Consider the following 18,472-nt stretch of genomic DNA (forward strand, 5'->3'; position numbering starts at 1 on the left):
ATAGATTCCTCAGTGCGGAATTCCGGACTCTTTATAGTCGAATTCTCGAGTTGCGAAGGATTAAGAACGAGGACTCTTTAACACACAAACTAAAGTTCTGAATTAAAATTACTTTATTGTATCTGTCGTGAATGAATTTGATATTAAACTTAAAATTAAAGTCTGCCACAACTACTTATTATTCCAATCATTTCATCTGTCAATTCAATATATTATCACACAAATAAAATCTTTATTTCACTTAAAAAAAACAATTGTAATAGCAAATTTTCCCCTAGATGACCAAATAAATTAGCAACTTTAAACATGCGCAAGCATCTGACATTAAAGCAAAGATCAATAATTCTGTGACATTTTAAAGATTTCGCAGTTACCTTATTCCGTAAGAAAGAAGATGCTAAAAATTACGAAATGAATTAGAATTACATTATTGTACCTATCATGAATGAATTTAATATCAAATTTAAAATAAAAGCTTGCCGCAACCCCTTATTATTTCAATCACCTCATCTGCTATTCAATATTATCGCATGAATAAAATCGGCAACTTAGCAAAACAATTGTAATAGCAAATTTCCTCTTAGATGACCAAATAAATGATCAACTTTAAACATGCGCAGGCATCTGACATTAAAGCAAAGATCAATAATTCTGTGACATTTTAAAGACTTTCGCCTTATTCCATAAGAAAGAATAAAAATGGATGCTGAAAATTAAAAAAAAAATGACAGAAAGAGAGAGAGAGAGAACTTTCCCCCAAATTCTCCGACTTGCATTGTTACAAACAGAAGGGATCGGAGGCGGAGAAGGGAATAGACACTCTTTCCGGTGGTTGCCAGGAAATATCGATCTGCCCGGAGGGACAGGGATGCTGGCTGTGTTCTCAATGGCTGGTACAATGCTTTATCTTTCTCTTTCGGCGGTGCGCCCTAAATAACTCGGATTTCACTATCATCCTGACGTGTCGACGAACGCCCGCGGGAATAACGATTTAATTCGTAAAGGAGGGATGAAGCTCAATAGCCCTTCGATGATTCGAATAAAGCACGAAAAAAGGAGACTATATTTCCTTCGTCAAAGAACATTTTTTCCAAGTATAGACCTGACTTTTATTTACAACTTCAAGCCGTGAATCCCATCTTCCCTCGTTTCATATTCTTTGAGAGGCTCGCGATCAATGTGCTCCGCAACATCTTTATTCGAGACCTTGAACAATATATCTCGTCATCTCGGTCACGTTCGAAATATGCGTGATATAAAAAGAATTTTATGGGACTCCAGACGCTTTTTCTCGCTTAATCTGTTTCTCTTTGAATCGATTTATTTTTTGTAAAAGTATAAAAGATGAATTTTTATTTTCTATAAAAGCTGAAGACAAAGTAATAAAAGAAATGCAATATATTATTATTATTTTTCATTTCGTAGAGGGAAAAGATTGAGCAAGCAGCTGTTTCCAGGTAATTCTAGCAGCGACTATAAATGTTTTGAGAGAGTGTTTTATTACGCGACATATATTAGCAATATTATTTTACATCATCGACACGAAATTATCACGTCGATCAAACTCATCCGTAAATTGCCATGGGGTACTCAAATTCGTAAAAATCCGATCGCAGCGTCTTCGTCAACGCGCGCTTCACATTTTTACAGAGTTCCACGTATCGCAACAGGTGCAACTTCAAGTCCAGATCGAGATCGTCTGTGTAATCGTTGTAGACGTCATTCAGAACCTGAATAACCCGTCTTTCACGCAGACGATTTTTTACATTTTCCATCTGCCGATTTTTGCCCGAAAATGCGAATCCCCTCTTCGATCTGTCAGATCGAGATTGTTTATGCACGTTCTTGGATTTTTTTGGATTTTTCCGAGTGTACGATGACGTTCCCAGAGATTCGTTGCTGAAGAGTTTCATCGGTATTTCTCTGTACACCAATCTTTGATGTTCTCTCTTCCATCGGTTACGTATTCCTTCATCGTTACGTTTTCGGTCACGTTTAACGTCACGTGTCTTTTCCCGCTGTTCGTTGATCGCGTAATGTTGAAGGTACCTCGACTCGTTTCCGGATACCTCGGTCGAGGAAATTGTTGTACCTGTCCCTGTGTAATTTTGTCTAAAGTCGCGAGAGTTTTTCGCGACACTTCGTTCGAGCCTTTTTCTTCTATCGCCTCTGCTCAATTTTCGTTCTTCGAGATCCTCGACTGCGGAAGTCAACGAATCGTAAGAAGCTTCGATCGAGCGAAAAGTCGACAGGGTTTCTCTGCCACCGGTTAATCTACGATCGCAAAACTTCATTCCTTTTCTATGTCGATCTCTGCGGATTGATAGAATCACGTTGGAAGACTCTCGCGAGGATAGAATGCAACTGTGTCTGTAGCAACAGTTGGAAGTTGAGCACGAAGTTATGCTGTAGCCCTATTAGAGATGGGTAAATAAAACACAAAATTATTCTAAAGCTTAAAAAATTATTTTAAAATGTCGAAAGACAATTTAATAATAATTAAACCTTAATCTTGAAGATTAAATATTTCATTGCATAAATATTTTTTATATGTCTTTCAGCTGTTTTAAACATTCATTATTTCATTGTTAGATTATTGCATTTTATGTTATGTTGGATGTTGAATAAAAGGATCTCTTATTTCGTTTATAAATAAATCAAAAACTAAAATGTGTATAAAAATCTTTAGATATTTCTTTTCACAAAGGGTAAATATATTTTTTTATATTATATGTATATTTGTATGTTATACATCATTTTTTATACTATAGAGGGTGTCTGTTATAAAGCGTCACTCTGAAAATATACAAGTAGATCTCAGTATTTGAAGACGATTTTTTCTTATCAAAAATGTCGAGGAGGGGCATCACTTTTTGCATATTCTCAATTTTTGCCATGTATCTTTATAACTAAACTTTAAATTAAAATTTTATTAAAGTAAGCTCTAGTTGAAATTAATTGGAGAACGTGGTTTTGTTAATATTTGATTTCCACAAGGCTTAATTTAGACGAAAAACCCTTCATTTTCAATCGCTTATAACTTGAAAATATTGATGCCTCAATATTTTTGTTGAGGAAAAATTGCCAGACACCCTGTATATATTATATATTTTTTACAAAGATATATGTATACCTGTCTGACGCATCTTCCACTTGTCCTTACTCTCGTAGTATCTTCGGAGTATTCTTCGTCCTTCCAAGAGGTTCTCGAAGCATTTCTCTCAGTTCCGTCGAACAAGATTTTTCTCAGTCTCGCGTGAATCAGACGCTTTATTCTGTCGACAGACCTGTCGATGGAGTCGCGAAATTTCACGAGCATCGTTCGCGATCGTACTTTGGCGGAGCGATCCTTACGCGATGCCGTTCCGCATTTGATCCTCGTGAAGGAGGTTGCACTGCGAAAACCATTCGATGAGCTTACGCGGAGCTTCGACAATCTTCCTCCCGACTCGCGAGACTTTTCGAATTCGCTCGCAATAAACTTACAGCACCGAGCCGGGTTAGAAGTCGCGCGAAGATGCTTTTCCTCAGAGATATCGACACTTTTCGAGTCGCCCCTTGATGGCCGAATAAAACCTCGCGTTTTATCGGAGAGCCTCTTATCGCGCGGAATTTCGCGCACTTTTCGCGAAATCGTCGGAGCGGAAAGTTTATCCGCCACTTCAACGTCTCGTATCTTCGCGGATAAGCTTGCATCTTCTTCGGATGTCGAGCAAACTACGGTTCGAGGACGACTCACGTTCACGTTGATGCCTTTCGATGACACTCGTAACCTGGATGTTCGAACGGAAACCGTCAGCGAATCCTCAGACGAATCCTTATTGGAAAGAGCTCTTTTTACCGAAATCACATCAAGATCCTCCCGAGAGGCTTCGAAGAGGGAAGCGATGACGCCCGGAATGCTATCGATGATCATGAAATCATCGCGATGACTCGCGGAGTCTCCAATTTCCGGCCGCGCAGAATTTAACGAATCATCGTCCTCCAATCGTTCATCGATCGCGATGATGTCGTTGTCCAAGGAACGATTGCAGCTCAATTCCACCAGCTGTTTGTCGCGCTCGGAGTCCTGGAATGACGCGATACTGCACGAATGAGCATTGCAATCTTCCAAATTCGGCTCTCTGTCCAATGATCGAGTTTGACAGTCGCATTTCGAGGGTTCTTTGTCGCTGGGAATTTCCTCGATTCCGCGATTCATTTCGACGAGATTCTCCGACGACGAACTCGAGTCGTCATTCGTCCAAATTTTCCCTTCGCATTTCATCTCTTCACTTTTTTGGCAGTTTTCGAGTTCCATCGAATCCAAAGAGATCTCGTGACAATTTTCATCTGTTTCTCCCGAGTTATCAATGTTCGGTGTCACGTTGCACGTTTCTTCAGCAATGGTCGTAAGATCCTGAAGACACTCGTTTCGCGACATTATCGTGTCTTTGAAATCTCGATCCGCTGGAGAACAGCAAGTGTCATCCTCTTCTTCGCTCTCTTCGTCAACACATGAGAGTGTATCGTGCAAATTTTTACCCTCATTGTCGCATCGTTCGGAGCACTTTGATCCTTCTTCAGCATCCCTACTTAAACTCGAGCTGCGAGTCGAGACGACGGAGCCCCGTTGAATCGTACGTCTGCGAACATTTTGACATATCGGAATCCTGGCGACGAACTTGTTGACCTTGCGGCCTCTCAACCTGAAACCGACATATCCGGGATGTATCTCGCAATTGAGATGCAACGTTCTCGCAAACTCGACGTCTAATTTCTGGAGAAGATCGTTGAGACACGAGCAAACGTTGTATATGTTCATCAGAAATCTCCGCTTCATCACTATCAGGCAGGATTCGGCCAAAGGTGGATCAGCCTCGAAGATTCGCTCAATTAAATCACGTGGCTTGCAAGGTAGACCCAGGCAGGTGACGACAGATCCGGAAAATGTGTTGCAATCTTCCTGATACGTCTTTCGGACGATCATCTTCAATTTCCTCATCTTTATGGCTTCCTTATCACGTGTATAGGCATCTCCTTTTGGTTGAAGATCTTGATTCGAGTCAACAATCTGAGAACATTTCGACGTCGTTGGTTGTTCGATTTTTTTTCCAAGAGGACAATCGATGTTTGTCCTTAATTCGATGGCGCTTTCACATCTGGTTTGTCCCTTCGCGTCGCAGGATGACTTCGAACTCACGTTACAATCCATATCGGGATTCCTATCGAGTGAAGCTCGGTACAATTTTTTTCCTTACATGATAATAGGCGATATGGAATCAGTTCATTTCGATGTGGGCGAATAACTTTTTGATTAAACGGGAATTTTATCGATTTAAATAGTCGTGTCGAGAGCAGTGTTGTGCTTAGATGACTTTAAAATTGACTAGATAAAGATGAGATGAAAATATCAAAATTTGGATTTAAATAAAATCTAGATAAAAGATAAAATTATATATATGGCAATTCATCTATAGATAATTTCCAGATAATATTATTTTTAAGACCGCTTAACGCACAGTTATAGAAAAGAATGTAAATATATATTTATATTTTTATTTATCAATTTTTATCGCTTTTTACTGCTTGTTCTTTTACTTAATTAAGTATTTTTATGTACTAAATCAAATTATTTAAACACCCCAAATAGCAAACGTACGTCATTTTGACGTCGAATGACATTTTGATGTTTAACGAGGATATAAATAATACATATTTTTATCATCTATATAAAGATCAGATGACGCCAAAATTTCATCTAGATAATCATTTGTATAATTTTATTTAGATAAACAAACAGCAAACCCTGGTTGAGAGATAGCAAACATACGTCACATTTTGACATCGAATGACGTCAGTTTGCTACTTGGGATTATTCTAGATAATTTAGTAAAGATAACATTTTAGATAGATAATACACATTTTTATCATCTATATGTCTTCATATCTTATCTTTAAGATGACGCGAAAATTTCATCTAGATAATCATTTATATATAATTTTCTTCAGATACACAAACAGCAAACATTGATCGAGAGATGCGACTTTAGATAATAGAAATTCACACATTTAACATTTTAGATAGATAATACATATTTTATCATCTATATGTCTTTATATCTCATCTTTAAGATGACGCGAAAATTTCATCTAGATAATCATCTATATATAATTTTCTTCAGATAAACAGACAGCAAACACTGATCGAGAGACGCGACTTAGATAATAGAAATTCACGTACGTGAAACAAACGCGATCCTTGTCGTTAACGAAGTTCCACATGTTCAGACTTCGCAGGATATCGTCATCGATTCCCAGCGCGTCGAGTTCGCGGCAGATTTTGTTCAATCTATAATACAGAATAATGGAATCCAGGAAGCAGGAAACCAGGTCGTTCCTCGCCACGCGTTTCACGGTACTTCTTATCGCTCTTTCCATCGTCCCGATATCGTATTCGGTCGCTTTGATTAGAGGATCCCTCCAGGCGACTATCGCGTCGATGAATTTCTTGAAATATGGAAATTGCACGGCCCATCGAGAATCCCTGCTGTACACGAATTCTTCCAACAAGGAATGGATTCTGTATTCCAGACTCGGCACGAAGATCTCTCGAATCTTGTCGAGATACGGCTCGTATGTATTTAAATCGAACGTCGCGTCTCGGCTCGTAAAATCGCACGAATTTGTCTAAAATATAAGCGGGACGTGCGAGAAAAAATTTATATTTCAGAATCATATTATATTTTCTATAACATGAGAAAGATAAGCTAAGACATTATTTAAAAAGTTGTATACATACATATGTAATTTATTTTATAGGTTTACTACAGCAAAAGAGCACCATATTTTACAACTTGATATAAAACAATAAAATATTTTAATAAAATTATTAATAAAATTAAAATGTTTTAAATCATATTAACTAAATAATAAATAATAATAATAAATTATAATAAAATATATAAATATAATAATATAATAAATTAATAAATAATAAATTATAATATTTATATAAATTATAAAAATATGAAATTTTGCCATATTTATTGTTTAATGATTTAATTGAAAAGTAATTGGACCGTGGATTATACGAGCAATATTTTATTACCGATAATGTTCGTTCATTCCTACACGGCACACATAGATGGTCGTCTGTCATGATAATTAATTGAGATTAATTTTGCACACAATTATAGTATATTAAAATTCTACAGTAATTTTCCTCGTATATCGAACAATCTTTACGTATTTCCTCTAATAATAAATATTCTAAATATTTAACAACAAATGTATGTATGTATGTACACAACCTCTAGAAATGTCACTGTCAATTCCTAGCCGTGATACTTTGAAGATGGATTCGATCAAGAATTGTGTCAGCTGGTTAAATTCTTTTCCTATGTTCACAGTTTTATACACATCTGTACAGTTATACTTACATATATAAGTAATATTAAATATTTGGTATTTATGATAATCACAAATTGTAATATGTGCATTGGATCCTTATATAATCTTTAAGACGCAATTATACGAGACAATTTGTCGCGTATTTTGCCTTCAGTTAAACTGCTTAACTTTATTATCACTACCGCACGCGGACTCGCTAAATATGCTAATATTTGCCATTACGAGAATGACATAGTGTATATATGTATTACATAAAACCCTTAAAATAAAAGAGAAAATAATAAAACGAAAAAAAATTTATATACACAATAATTTGATATCGGATCAACTTTTAATAAAGTTAATTTACGGGTCTTTCGGATAAATCTAAAGCTCGAATGATGACGTTGAACATTAGGGGGATAAAAACAATTTGATTATTTTTTATTATAAAATAGAGAGAGTATTTAAATAAAAATCGCCTTTTTTTCATCAAACGAGCTACATGTTATTCCTCTACGTGCGATAAAAAGGCAATCCGCACCCACTCTCTCTTTTTCTCTTTTTTTATTCCTGTACATTCGATCCTGTACATCGTATCTCATCCCAGAACATAAAACTCATAATGACGTCATCGTGATTTTATTTATCACTTAAAAGTTATCTGAACAAAAATAATTTAAAGATGACAAAAGGAATCAGAAATTTAAAGCTCCCCAATAAAAGATAATCGCTTTATATAATTTTTATATAATTTATGTTGCTTGAATATATTATTAAAATATGTCTGAACAATAGAACAAATAAATAATTATATATACATATATGTTATAAATAATTGTAATAAAATTTGTATATTAAGTATGCATATATATCTATTCTATGTATATGTATATATATATATATTATTATAATTGTATAATATAAAAAAAAATTTTTCCAAAATGAATTTTAAGTGACGTCATCAGTGATGTCATTATACGAGTTTTAAATAAAAAATTTTTTATATATAACAATATAAAATTACATATATAGAAATATATAAAGTTATACATATAATCGCAAAATTATATATAAAATATGTCCACACATAATTAGACAAAAGTGCTTTTTATATATAGTTAGATAAATTTAAATATATATAGTATATAATAAATAAGTGTTTCTTCATATATATAAATATATATTTCATATATAATTTGACATATAATTATATATGAACCCTTATAATTTATATAATAAATTTATATAAAAATTGACATATTTCACATATCATTTTACGATCATATGCATATATAATTATACAATTATTTATATATAATTATATACAAAAATTTTGTTCCGGGCTTCTACCTAGGATATATAATATTATCCGCGATAAGAGTACGCGTGACGCGTGTTGATACCGGTGGCCAGCAGCGAAATATACAAAGGCTCCCTATCGTGAGGGTAGCTCAAGAACGAGGAAGGGGAAGCAGAGAGATCTCTCGAGGACGGGGAGATGAGGACCGACCGAAAATTCTGCGATACGGTGCGAGACAGCCGGTAACCCATTCACGTAGCGGCCTCCGGGCGGAGATCAATACTCGCGACCGGCGAGAGAAAGAGAGAGAGAGAGAGAGAAACGGAGGAGAGAGCGTAACAACCCCACGCAGAGAGTGCCGACCACGCACGCGGCATTTGCCGCCCCCCTTTCACCCCCTTCGCCCCCTTGCACCCTCTGCCCGCAATCGCGCCGACAGAGGAATTCCGAGATGTTCCTGACGCTAGAACATCCTTGAATCGCGAGATCCACCTTCGTGTTAATTACGCCCCTTATTGTTAAAAAAATAGCCATTTTTTGCTATTTATTTATTTATACTATAGGGTGTCCCGAAAGTCAATTAATCTTCAAATTCCTGGGATCATATGCGAAAATGTCGAGGCACCAGTAATTTTTTAAAAATGAATTTTTTGCACAAACTAAGCCTTGTAGAAATAAAATATTAAAGCACATTCTTCAATTAATTTCAAGTAGAATTTATAATACTTTAATTTAAGGTATATTGTGAGTCACAAAAATACATGATGGGATACAAAAATTGGGAACATGCAAAAAACGATGACATCCCTCGACATTTCCGCTGAGGAAAAAATCGTTCCCGAATGATCCCAGGATTCCGTTCCTGAAAGGTTAATTATGAGTTTTGGGACACCTTGTATACGCAACGGAATAAAGAGAAAGAGACAGGTAATAATGAAGTGAGACTTACACGATTGTTAACGTTGGAATTGACAGTTTTGCGGAGCTATTAATTATTCGGGAGATAAATCCTTCATCTCTCGACTATGCAATTTAGGACTCTGACAATTTTAATGACGTGACAGTTCGTCACATATCCGAATATATGTAATTGCTGCCGAGAGCTTTCGTCGAATCGCGGCTCGCGCAGCTTCCGAACAAACTGATGTGCTCGAGAGATGTACAGAATATTTTGCGTGCAACTGTTGCGGTTTATCGCGCGCGGGCGAAATTTTCACCACACAGCAGTATAAATATACATCGAAGTGATATCCGGAAACCTAAATAAAGTAACGGGAGCATATCGTCGACCGGATACGTCCACGGTAGGTTCCATCATCGATCCATCCGTACATTAAGCATGAAATATCGTGCCTACGATAAGCACGGTCGGTTGGCTTCGCCGCGATCTTCGCTTCCGGTTACGTTGTGTTATCAACCCCCTCGATTCCACCGGACGATATCTGTAATCATTATCTCGCGTTAAAAAAAAAAATAAAAATAAACGCAAGGTGCGATTAGCGCGGTAAACTCGGAATAATTCGAACGGGATGTGTAATTTAATTCAGACTGTGTGCAGGAATCTTCGGCATCGGGAGACTCTGAGACTTCTTTTCATGCTTGAAGATCACTCGTGGAGCTTCAAGAATGTCTCGATACTCGTGTCCGACAAATTGTCGATCGGTTTAGCGATCCTCGCGCTAATAAATCAATAATGTCGTATCACGCGCAACTTAAAGAGAGAAAGTATTTAGTCAAAACTTAAAAAAAAAGTTAAACCACTGAAAATTTTAATAGAACAAAAAAAATTTCGATTTTTAAATATATTTCTGATATATACTATATATATAATATATTATATAATATATATTATATGATATACATTATAATATACAATATATTTTATAATATATAATATAGTATATTATATATTGTATAATATATAATATATTATATTATATATTATAAAATATATAATATATATTGTATAAGAACAAAAAAAATTCCGATTTTTAAATATATTTCTGATATATACTATATATATATATAATATATATTATATGATATACATCATAATATACAATATATTTTATAATATATAATATAATATATTATATATTGTATAATATATAATATACAATATATATTTTATAATAGAATTATAATTAATATAATCAATTTGTAGAGAAGCGGAGGGGATAAAATTTGATTTTGAAAATTGAGTTGTCGGCACGCAATGAGCGCAAACGATTAATGGACGTTTGTATGCGACCGTAACAACGAGGGAAGGATCTTTTGATCTTCCATTTCCTCTCCCTCTGTATTTCGTATTTAAACCCTCCTATATAACCGATACGCTTAATGAAAGTGTCGGCCTGACAAACGATTGCCGCTGTATATCGGTTCACCGAGCCTTTATAAAATTTCCTACTTTTTATCCTTCCTCAAATTTTGAAGAAATTTTACGCGAGGAACACTTATGTCGAGCAGAGCAAGCGATATATGGAAATTACGAGAGGGATGAGGGATGAATCTCCAACAATTTTATGTAACTCTGACATTTTCTGCCAACTTTGTTTACTTTTGTCTTTATTTTTTTCTGATCTGTATTTTTATTTCCTGCTAAAACAATCATAAATAAAAAGAAAAAATGTCCTGTATTTTAATATTAAATTGAATTTACGAATTCAAATTGAAGAGAATAATTTTTCTCTCTCTCGAAGTGTTTTACCTTGACAAATCATCCTTCTTCCTTTTACATATTGCGTTAAAAAAATTACTACATAAAAATTTGTAGGGAGATTAGTATGCGGTTAATCCCCGGAAGTGAAGAAACGCGCAGTTAAGGAAACGACATTATTCACTTTCGGAGGGAGAATGTTGCTCTGCGAGAAGAAATTACATCCTTTATGACGTTAACTCGCGCGTTTCGTTGTCCGCGTACGAAACAAAACGACCTCGTATACTTTATGAACTTTATAGCCGCTAGACAGAAACTTCAGGATACGAGAAAGAGAGAGAGAGAGAGAGAGAGCTGTGGCTTTTATATCGGATTATACGAACGACGTGTCCTGCACACAAATCACATTTACCCGGTAACGTTGCTCATGAATGTCATTTAGGTAAGCGGATATAACCGATACGTTATTAATTAATTAATCGGATGATATTTTGCATCGAGAAAAGATATATATATTTTTAGTGTCAATTATTTGCATTTTTTAATTATGTACCAAAATTAAAAAGAAAACTGCCAGCAATAGCAGGGAAAATTTCAATATTCGCACATCTTTCATACATTCGAAAAAATATCGCAAGATTCGCCTCGAGTCGAGTTGACTGAAAAAAAAGTCATGCAACTTTATGAATACTTCGTACATGATAGAAATTTTAAATTACATATATCTTTTCCTACATACAATATATATTAGAATACATATATCTATTTTTGTCCTGTAAATATTATGTGCAGAAATTATTCCCTGCGTTAATTAAAAAAAATCCACGTCTGACATATACATGTAAAAAAAAGTAAACGACGCGTTTCTCGTATATCTATATAGCTCGAAGTGTATCGTATCAGTGCCATTCATCAGCGCGTTCCGCATCTATCGCTACCAAAAGGTAAGCCCCCATTCCCCGTGGCCACGTGACGCACATCGGTCACGTCGGGTGACCTTTGGCAGCGACCCGATTCCGCAAATGTGGATTGGCTGGCCGGGAGGATCGGCCGCAGCCGTATGTAGGCGACGTGACACGTCGTCGGAACGTGGTCGTAAACGAGGGGGAAAACTCGACTACACGACGAGATGGGAAAAAGGGTAAAATCAATACTCTGGTACTCGCGGGAACCGCGAATGGCGCTCGTCGCGACGACGACGACGACGACGACGACGACGACCACCACGACGACGACGTCGACGAGGAGGTGGATACACGCGTGTGCGAAGACCGGCGTCTCTCTCTCCTCTGGAGGACATCTTCTGCTCCGCATTTCTGCTTCGGGGTTGCCCCTTGTTGTCGCGAGCCACTTCGTCGACCGGTCAGCCGGTGAGTTTTAATATCGTCGTAAGGGGAAAAACAAGTGAAACGGCTCCATCCCCTCTGCCATGGCGCGCGTTCGCTCGTTTTCTATTTCAAATATATACAGCTACGTTAATTAACGCGCTCCGAGAGAATCGAGACTAGCTAGAGATAGCGAGAGAAACTCGTCGTACGAGAAATTGGATCTCATAAATTGTCAGATTGATACTGAAATGTTATATATAATATATGTGGTTGCGATCATATTTTTTGTATAAAAATGCTAATAATTTTTTATATATTGTATTATATATTTTTATATTTTTATATATATTTATAAAAATATAGAAAATATAATATGAAAAAAATATAAATATTATATAATATAATATAAAAATATAATATTAAAATAATATACTATAAAAATATAATGTAAAATAATATACAAATTATTATATGTTACTTGATAATATTACGTCATGCTCCTTTTTTAGTGTGCAATATCCATCATCATGCTGTACTACATTCTATCCCTCTCGATCGTTGTTGCTGCACAGGCGAACGTCTATTTGCCCTCGATCAAGGTAATTATGAGAATACCCTGGAATGAAAATGTGGGTGAATTAAAGTGAAAGGAATTTATTTCTGTGAAACAAAACTTGATCTTCGAAGTCAGCGCGAGTGATAATTGAAATTTCTCGACTCTACTTTTTCCCTTGAAATCATTCCTACATATGTACATATCTCAATTAAGAACAAGGAGATTTACAATTCTGAAAAGATTCCCGATATAGCCTCTAATTATTCCTTGTACCAATTAAAATAAATAAAAATCCGTAAATGAGAGACACAATTGCACATCTCAAAGAAGTCAATCAGCCATTCGGTTTCACCCCGGTAAAAATTTGTTTATATATAACTGTATAAAATTATATAGAAATATATAAAATTATGCATATAATCGCAAAATTATATATAAATTATGTCCATACATAATTAGATAAAAATGCTTTATATATATATAATAAATAAGTATTTCTTAATATACAATATAAATATATATGTTTCATATATAATTTGACATGATTATATAAGAATCCTTATAATTTATATATACATTTATATAATTATGTATAAAAATAGACATATTTCACATATAATTTTACGATTATATGCATAATCGTACAATTATTTATATATAATTATATATAAAATTTTTTTTACCGCGACAGGGAGAAGTAATTTCTGTTTTTACGTGTAATACGGTTATAGGAGGAAAGTCTATTGACCGATGCCCTTCTGCGAGAACTGATCAATCAGATGGGAAATGAGCTCGCTAACGCGGGCGACCCGTACCTGGAATATCCGGAGAAGGTGAAGGAACTACCCCTGGAGTTGCCAACCGATTACGACGGCATGGACACGCTGAATCCGAATCCGAGTATACGGGATCAGGAGTATCTGCAACATAGCACTTTATGGAGTCATCATCGTATTAATAATAATAATAATAATAATAAGGGCAACGACAGACACAGGATTCAGGCCGGCCTGAAGGGGATCAAGGACGAGAAGACGGAAAATCCCTTGCCGGCTTATTGCACCCCTCCGAATCCCTGTCCAGTCGGATACACGAGTGAGTAAATTCATCTTTAATCTCGATAAAATCAAGATATGCTACGAAATTTTTCTAATTCTATAAAATTATTCTGTAAAAATTCTACTCTATATCTATGCTTCTCAGACTTACATTATTTTTTTCGACTACTGGATTTTAGTCCCCTGGATTTTTCCCCTCCTGGATTTTAATATTTTAATTTTTTTAATTTTAAATAATTTTATAATTGTCGACCAAATAATTTTTTGTTTGAAATTTATAAAACAATTAAAAATAAAAATCTAAAGTATATGTGTACACTCTGTTCTATATCTTCCAAATTTCTAAAGTGGCCACGTTGGATTGTGATGTCAGAAGCGAGAAAGCACACGCTGAATATTCTTATTGTTAGATGCCACTTTTAAATAAAAATATATTCTAAGAGTGTGTAAAGCTATCTAAAGTGCTATTTCATTGGAATTTTTTTTTTTTGAAACGGCATCTAAGAATTAATTTTTAGTGTGTGTTTTCTCGTTTATGACATCATAGTTGTTGAGCTTTAATATTTAAAAACATAATGGGAAATGTTTGTTTTTTCTTAAACAAAATCTCAGGAAAAATGATAATTTTGCATAGAGAACATATTGGAAATGTTTACTTACAGGCGAGAACAACTGTCTGACCAATTTCGAGAACACCGCGGCATTTAGCCGGGATTATCAAAGCGCGCAGGACTGCATGTGCGATACAGAACACATGTTGGAGTGCTCCAACGATGCCGGGAACAGCAACGGTCTGTCCAATGTGCAAATTACGAATTCCGATTTCGATCAAATCGTCGAACAATTCCAGGTAACTGAGACACTCCGTGTTAATTTCTGCGAACACTTTTGCAAAAAGTATCTTTATACATAGAAAAAAATTAAACATTAAAATTACATTGACATTTCTTCCAGGAAGATAATCTATTCCTTCAAGGGGAGAAACTACCGATAGCTGCGAAGAAGGGTATACATGTGGTCGATTAATTTAGAGACTATGTAAACGTGTGCGAGATCGCTCGAGGAGAAAATGGAAACATATATATACTTCATTATTATTAAAAATACACTGACAATGAGAGAAAATTGAAAATCTAAAAAAATGGGGCTTTTAATTCGATTAACATAAACGTGATCAGATAATAGTTGTGTCGCCTAATCAGATAATAAACAAAATATACACGCATTTACGCAGCGTTAAAGCGTCAAACATTGTGAAATGTTGTACGTTTTCCAAGTCTGATGATGCACGAACAAAGTTCTTAAATGGACCACTATGGCTATTTAACAGCGGGTATTAAAATAAATATATATAGATATATACACATACATATACATTTTCTTCTCATAGAGCTGTTGATATGTATAGAGATTTTGTCAGATACATATAAATGTGTATACATTTTAACATTATAAAGACTACAGTTCATGCGATCAATTTTTCGACATATATTGATATTCTTTCAATCCATGGGGATGCATAAAAGATGTTTTGTAAGGTTTGCAGAATTCGAAAATATTTCGCAATATCTATAAAACATCTGTATTCGATAACGATTGAATGCTCCATTAAACTTTACATATCCAAATATTTACATTCAAATTTTACATAAAGAAAGATCTATTACTGTTATGTAAATGTCGACATATACTCATATATAAAAATAATCCTGGTATAGTAAACACTGTATAAACTGTCTACGTATGACATATGCATTATTCTGTTTAAAAATTATATTTTATTTTAATATATCGAGATATATATAATGTTTATTTTCATTATCGTGTAAAGTCTCTGAAATATATATTTTAACAAGAAACATAAATGTTCTTAATCTTGCCTAATCAGAATTACTAAGGCTGGACGTGTGTATACTATCAACTTTTCATCGACTAAACTTAATATTTATAATAAAAAATTAATAATTTAATAAATATATATTATACATATAATAACTATATAAAATACAAAAAATCTATAAATTTTTTACAGAATCAATGGTCTTTTTTATCAATACAGTCATTTAATACAGAGTCAATTTAATACTTTTGTCAAAGTCATCGAGCTATCTTTTGCTTTTTAACCGAGTCGATATAAAGTTAATTATAAGCACTTTCATAATAATACTAATAGTTTTTTAATGCTAACTTAAATTAATCAATCGACAAAATGTTGATAGTGAACGTCCAACCTTTGTGTGTCTAAATTATAAATTGTGTATTACATAAAATCACAGAATACATAGACATATCAAACCACACATCTGTTTTATATCATTAATCATAATGTTTCATCATCTCATATCATATAAAAGATATTACTCAGATGTAGATTATTATACAAATGTACAAAATACAATCTTATTTCCTTTCATCTCATACACTGTCATACAGATAAGGTACATAATACTCTTATCTAAATTTTTAACTATAGATACTTAATTATTATTTCTTTGTCATACAATTAATTTTTCTATCTTTATATATTTACATTGTTATGTATTTATTTTATTTGTAGCAATTTGTTGTGTCCACAAACAGATTATATCTTAATTAATACTTTCTGTATTGTTGGAATACTGGATATAAAATATCTAACGCACTTCTTAATTCAGATCTATTTTTCGCTCCTGCAAAATATAACAAATTTATAAAAAATTAGCTTATAATATATATATATATATATATATATATATATATATTATAAGCTAATTTTTGATAGAATCTTTTCTTCTCTATAATATTTATTATAAGCTAAAATAGACATTCAGACATACCTGTTAATACAACTTTACCATTCACGAATATCAGTAATACCACTCTAGGTAATAACACTCTGTATATCAGACCGGGATACAATTCTGGCTCATAGCTGCAGAACTGAGCATGCTGCCGATACAAACCTTCCAATTTAATAGGAAATTTCATGTCACATGTTGCAACAATATTCTGTACTTTGAAATTGCAGAATTTTACCTGCAAAAATACAAAAGTATAGTGCGTTAATTAAAAGCTTAAGATTATTTCTAAATATATATAAAAGAAAATGTTTCTTTGAATGTAACTTACAGAGAAACCAAGCTTCTGGATTATTCTGGCAAATTTTCTTGCTGCCAAAAGTGAATCGTCTTCACTTCTCGCACCTGTACATACTAATTTGCCCGAACTAAAGATCAATGCTGTTGCTCTTGGATTCCGTATTCTCATTATCAGTCCGGTGAACCTCGCTGGATTATATTCAGAATTCCTCGTTCTTATGTTAATATAAGTGAGATTTAATTCTGTTTGCAAGTTAACTGTGGAGACTACGTTCCTAAAAACATAATGTATTAATTTTAAGAAAGGATGCTACGCATGACACATAACAAGAGTATATTTATATAAAACATATGTTGCAAGACTAACTGTAAGCAAGGGTCCACAAAATCCTTCGCGCTATTAGCCGGTGTCATTGCGCTCATCATCGATTGTGGATTGACATTTTGCGACGTGCTTGGCCTCGGTACATTAGTCTGCAAGATTCGTGTGTATTAAAAAATTTCGTATACATATAATCGAATGTTTTTTATAGCCTACCGATAACGGTGGAGCCATCGATCCATCTTCGCATGCATTTTTCGCCGGATTATTAAGTAATCTTTTTAATTCGTTGTCCTCCTGCGGGATTTGTGTCATTTTGCAAGAGATCGACGTTATAAACAAGCACTCCAGTTATAATGTATTCGTGCTCACATGTGCTTGAGCGAAAGTAATTGCCCAACCTTTAACTTAGCGCATGCTTCGACCGGCCTAGAATGAGCAGTCGCAGGATTTCGAAATTTATCAAATTATCTACCGTCGATAATGCAACCAATATATATATATATATATATTTATTATATTTTTTATTTAAAATATATTTATATATATTTATAAAAATATTTTGACATAATATAATATATATATAAATGTATAAATTCATTCAATTAAATAATTTTAAAAATTTAATTTAAATGTTACTTTAAATATAATATGCATTAAAATATATTTAAAATTTAAGTCTCTCTTTATAAAAATACAATAAACATATACATATACAGTTCTCTTATTTTCACTTGATTCTTTCAAGATTATATATATATATATTCACACAACTGCTATACATACTTTGAATTTATA

The 18,472-nt window shown here is 34.0% G+C and overlaps 3 protein-coding genes across 3 annotated transcripts; 1 reads left to right on the forward strand and 2 right to left on the reverse strand.

Annotated features, from left to right (window-relative positions):
- Nucleotides 1–1,565: 1,565 nt before the first annotated feature.
- LOC114945102 (uncharacterized) lies at nucleotides 1,566–7,786 on the reverse strand. Its single transcript, XM_085488516.1, has 4 exons — nucleotides 7,742–7,786; nucleotides 6,224–6,669; nucleotides 3,134–5,204; nucleotides 1,566–2,414 (listed from the first exon to the last, which is right to left on the reverse strand). Exons 1-4 carry the CDS (start codon nucleotides 7,784–7,786, stop codon nucleotides 1,566–1,568), a joined length of 3,411 nt encoding a protein of 1,136 aa, XP_085344642.1.
- A 4,857-nt stretch (nucleotides 7,787–12,643) lies between these two features.
- Nucleotides 12,644–15,752, forward strand: 7B2 (Secretogranin_V domain-containing protein 7B2). The gene is made up of 5 exons (XM_029321218.2): nucleotides 12,644–12,703; nucleotides 13,171–13,260; nucleotides 13,949–14,312; nucleotides 14,938–15,125; nucleotides 15,230–15,752. Exons 2-5 carry the CDS (start codon nucleotides 13,189–13,191, stop codon nucleotides 15,299–15,301), a joined length of 696 nt encoding a protein of 231 aa, XP_029177051.1. The 5' UTR covers nucleotides 12,644–12,703; nucleotides 13,171–13,188; the 3' UTR covers nucleotides 15,302–15,752.
- A 14-nt stretch (nucleotides 15,753–15,766) lies between these two features.
- Nucleotides 15,767–18,120, reverse strand: Trf (TATA-box binding protein-related factor). The gene is made up of 5 exons (XM_029321217.2): nucleotides 17,891–18,120; nucleotides 17,720–17,826; nucleotides 17,384–17,627; nucleotides 17,092–17,290; nucleotides 15,767–16,944 (listed from the first exon to the last, which is right to left on the reverse strand). Exons 1-5 carry the CDS (start codon nucleotides 17,987–17,989, stop codon nucleotides 16,868–16,870), a joined length of 726 nt encoding a protein of 241 aa, XP_029177050.1. The 5' UTR covers nucleotides 17,990–18,120; the 3' UTR covers nucleotides 15,767–16,867.
- Between the last annotated feature and the right edge of the window lie 352 nt (nucleotides 18,121–18,472).

This window comes from Nylanderia fulva, unplaced genomic scaffold (assembly GCF_048542155.1).
Source record: "Nylanderia fulva isolate GAGA-0341 unplaced genomic scaffold, ASM4854215v1 Scaffold7, whole genome shotgun sequence".
NCBI classification, from domain to species: Eukaryota; Metazoa; Arthropoda; class Insecta; order Hymenoptera; family Formicidae; genus Nylanderia; species Nylanderia fulva.

Coding starts and splice junctions, on each gene's coding strand:
- LOC114945102 (XM_085488516.1), bottom strand. CDS start 7,786: ATGTTCAACGTCATCATTCGAGCTTTAGATTTATCCGAAAGACCC. Junction 6,670..7,741: donor TAGATTTATCCGAAAGACCC/GTAAATTAACTT, acceptor CTTATATTTTAG/ACAAATTCGTGCGATTTTAC. Junction 2,415..3,133: donor GTGGAAGATGCGTCAGACAG/GTATACATATAT, acceptor CATCTCTAATAG/GGCTACAGCATAACTTCGTG.
- 7B2 (XM_029321218.2), top strand. CDS start 13,189: ATGCTGTACTACATTCTATCCCTCTCGATCGTTGTTGCTGCACAGGCG. Junction 14,313..14,937: donor CTGTCCAGTCGGATACACGA/GTGAGTAAATTC, acceptor GTTTACTTACAG/GCGAGAACAACTGTCTGACC. Junction 15,126..15,229: donor AAATCGTCGAACAATTCCAG/GTAACTGAGACA, acceptor CATTTCTTCCAG/GAAGATAATCTATTCCTTCA.
- Trf (XM_029321217.2), bottom strand. CDS start 17,989: ATGACACAAATCCCGCAGGAGGACAACGAATTAAAAAGATTACTTAAT. Junction 17,291..17,383: donor TCCAGAAGCTTGGTTTCTCT/GTAAGTTACATT, acceptor GTATTTTTGCAG/GTAAAATTCTGCAATTTCAA. Junction 16,945..17,091: donor TGGTAAAGTTGTATTAACAG/GTATGTCTGAAT, acceptor TATATTTTGCAG/GAGCGAAAAATAGATCTGAA.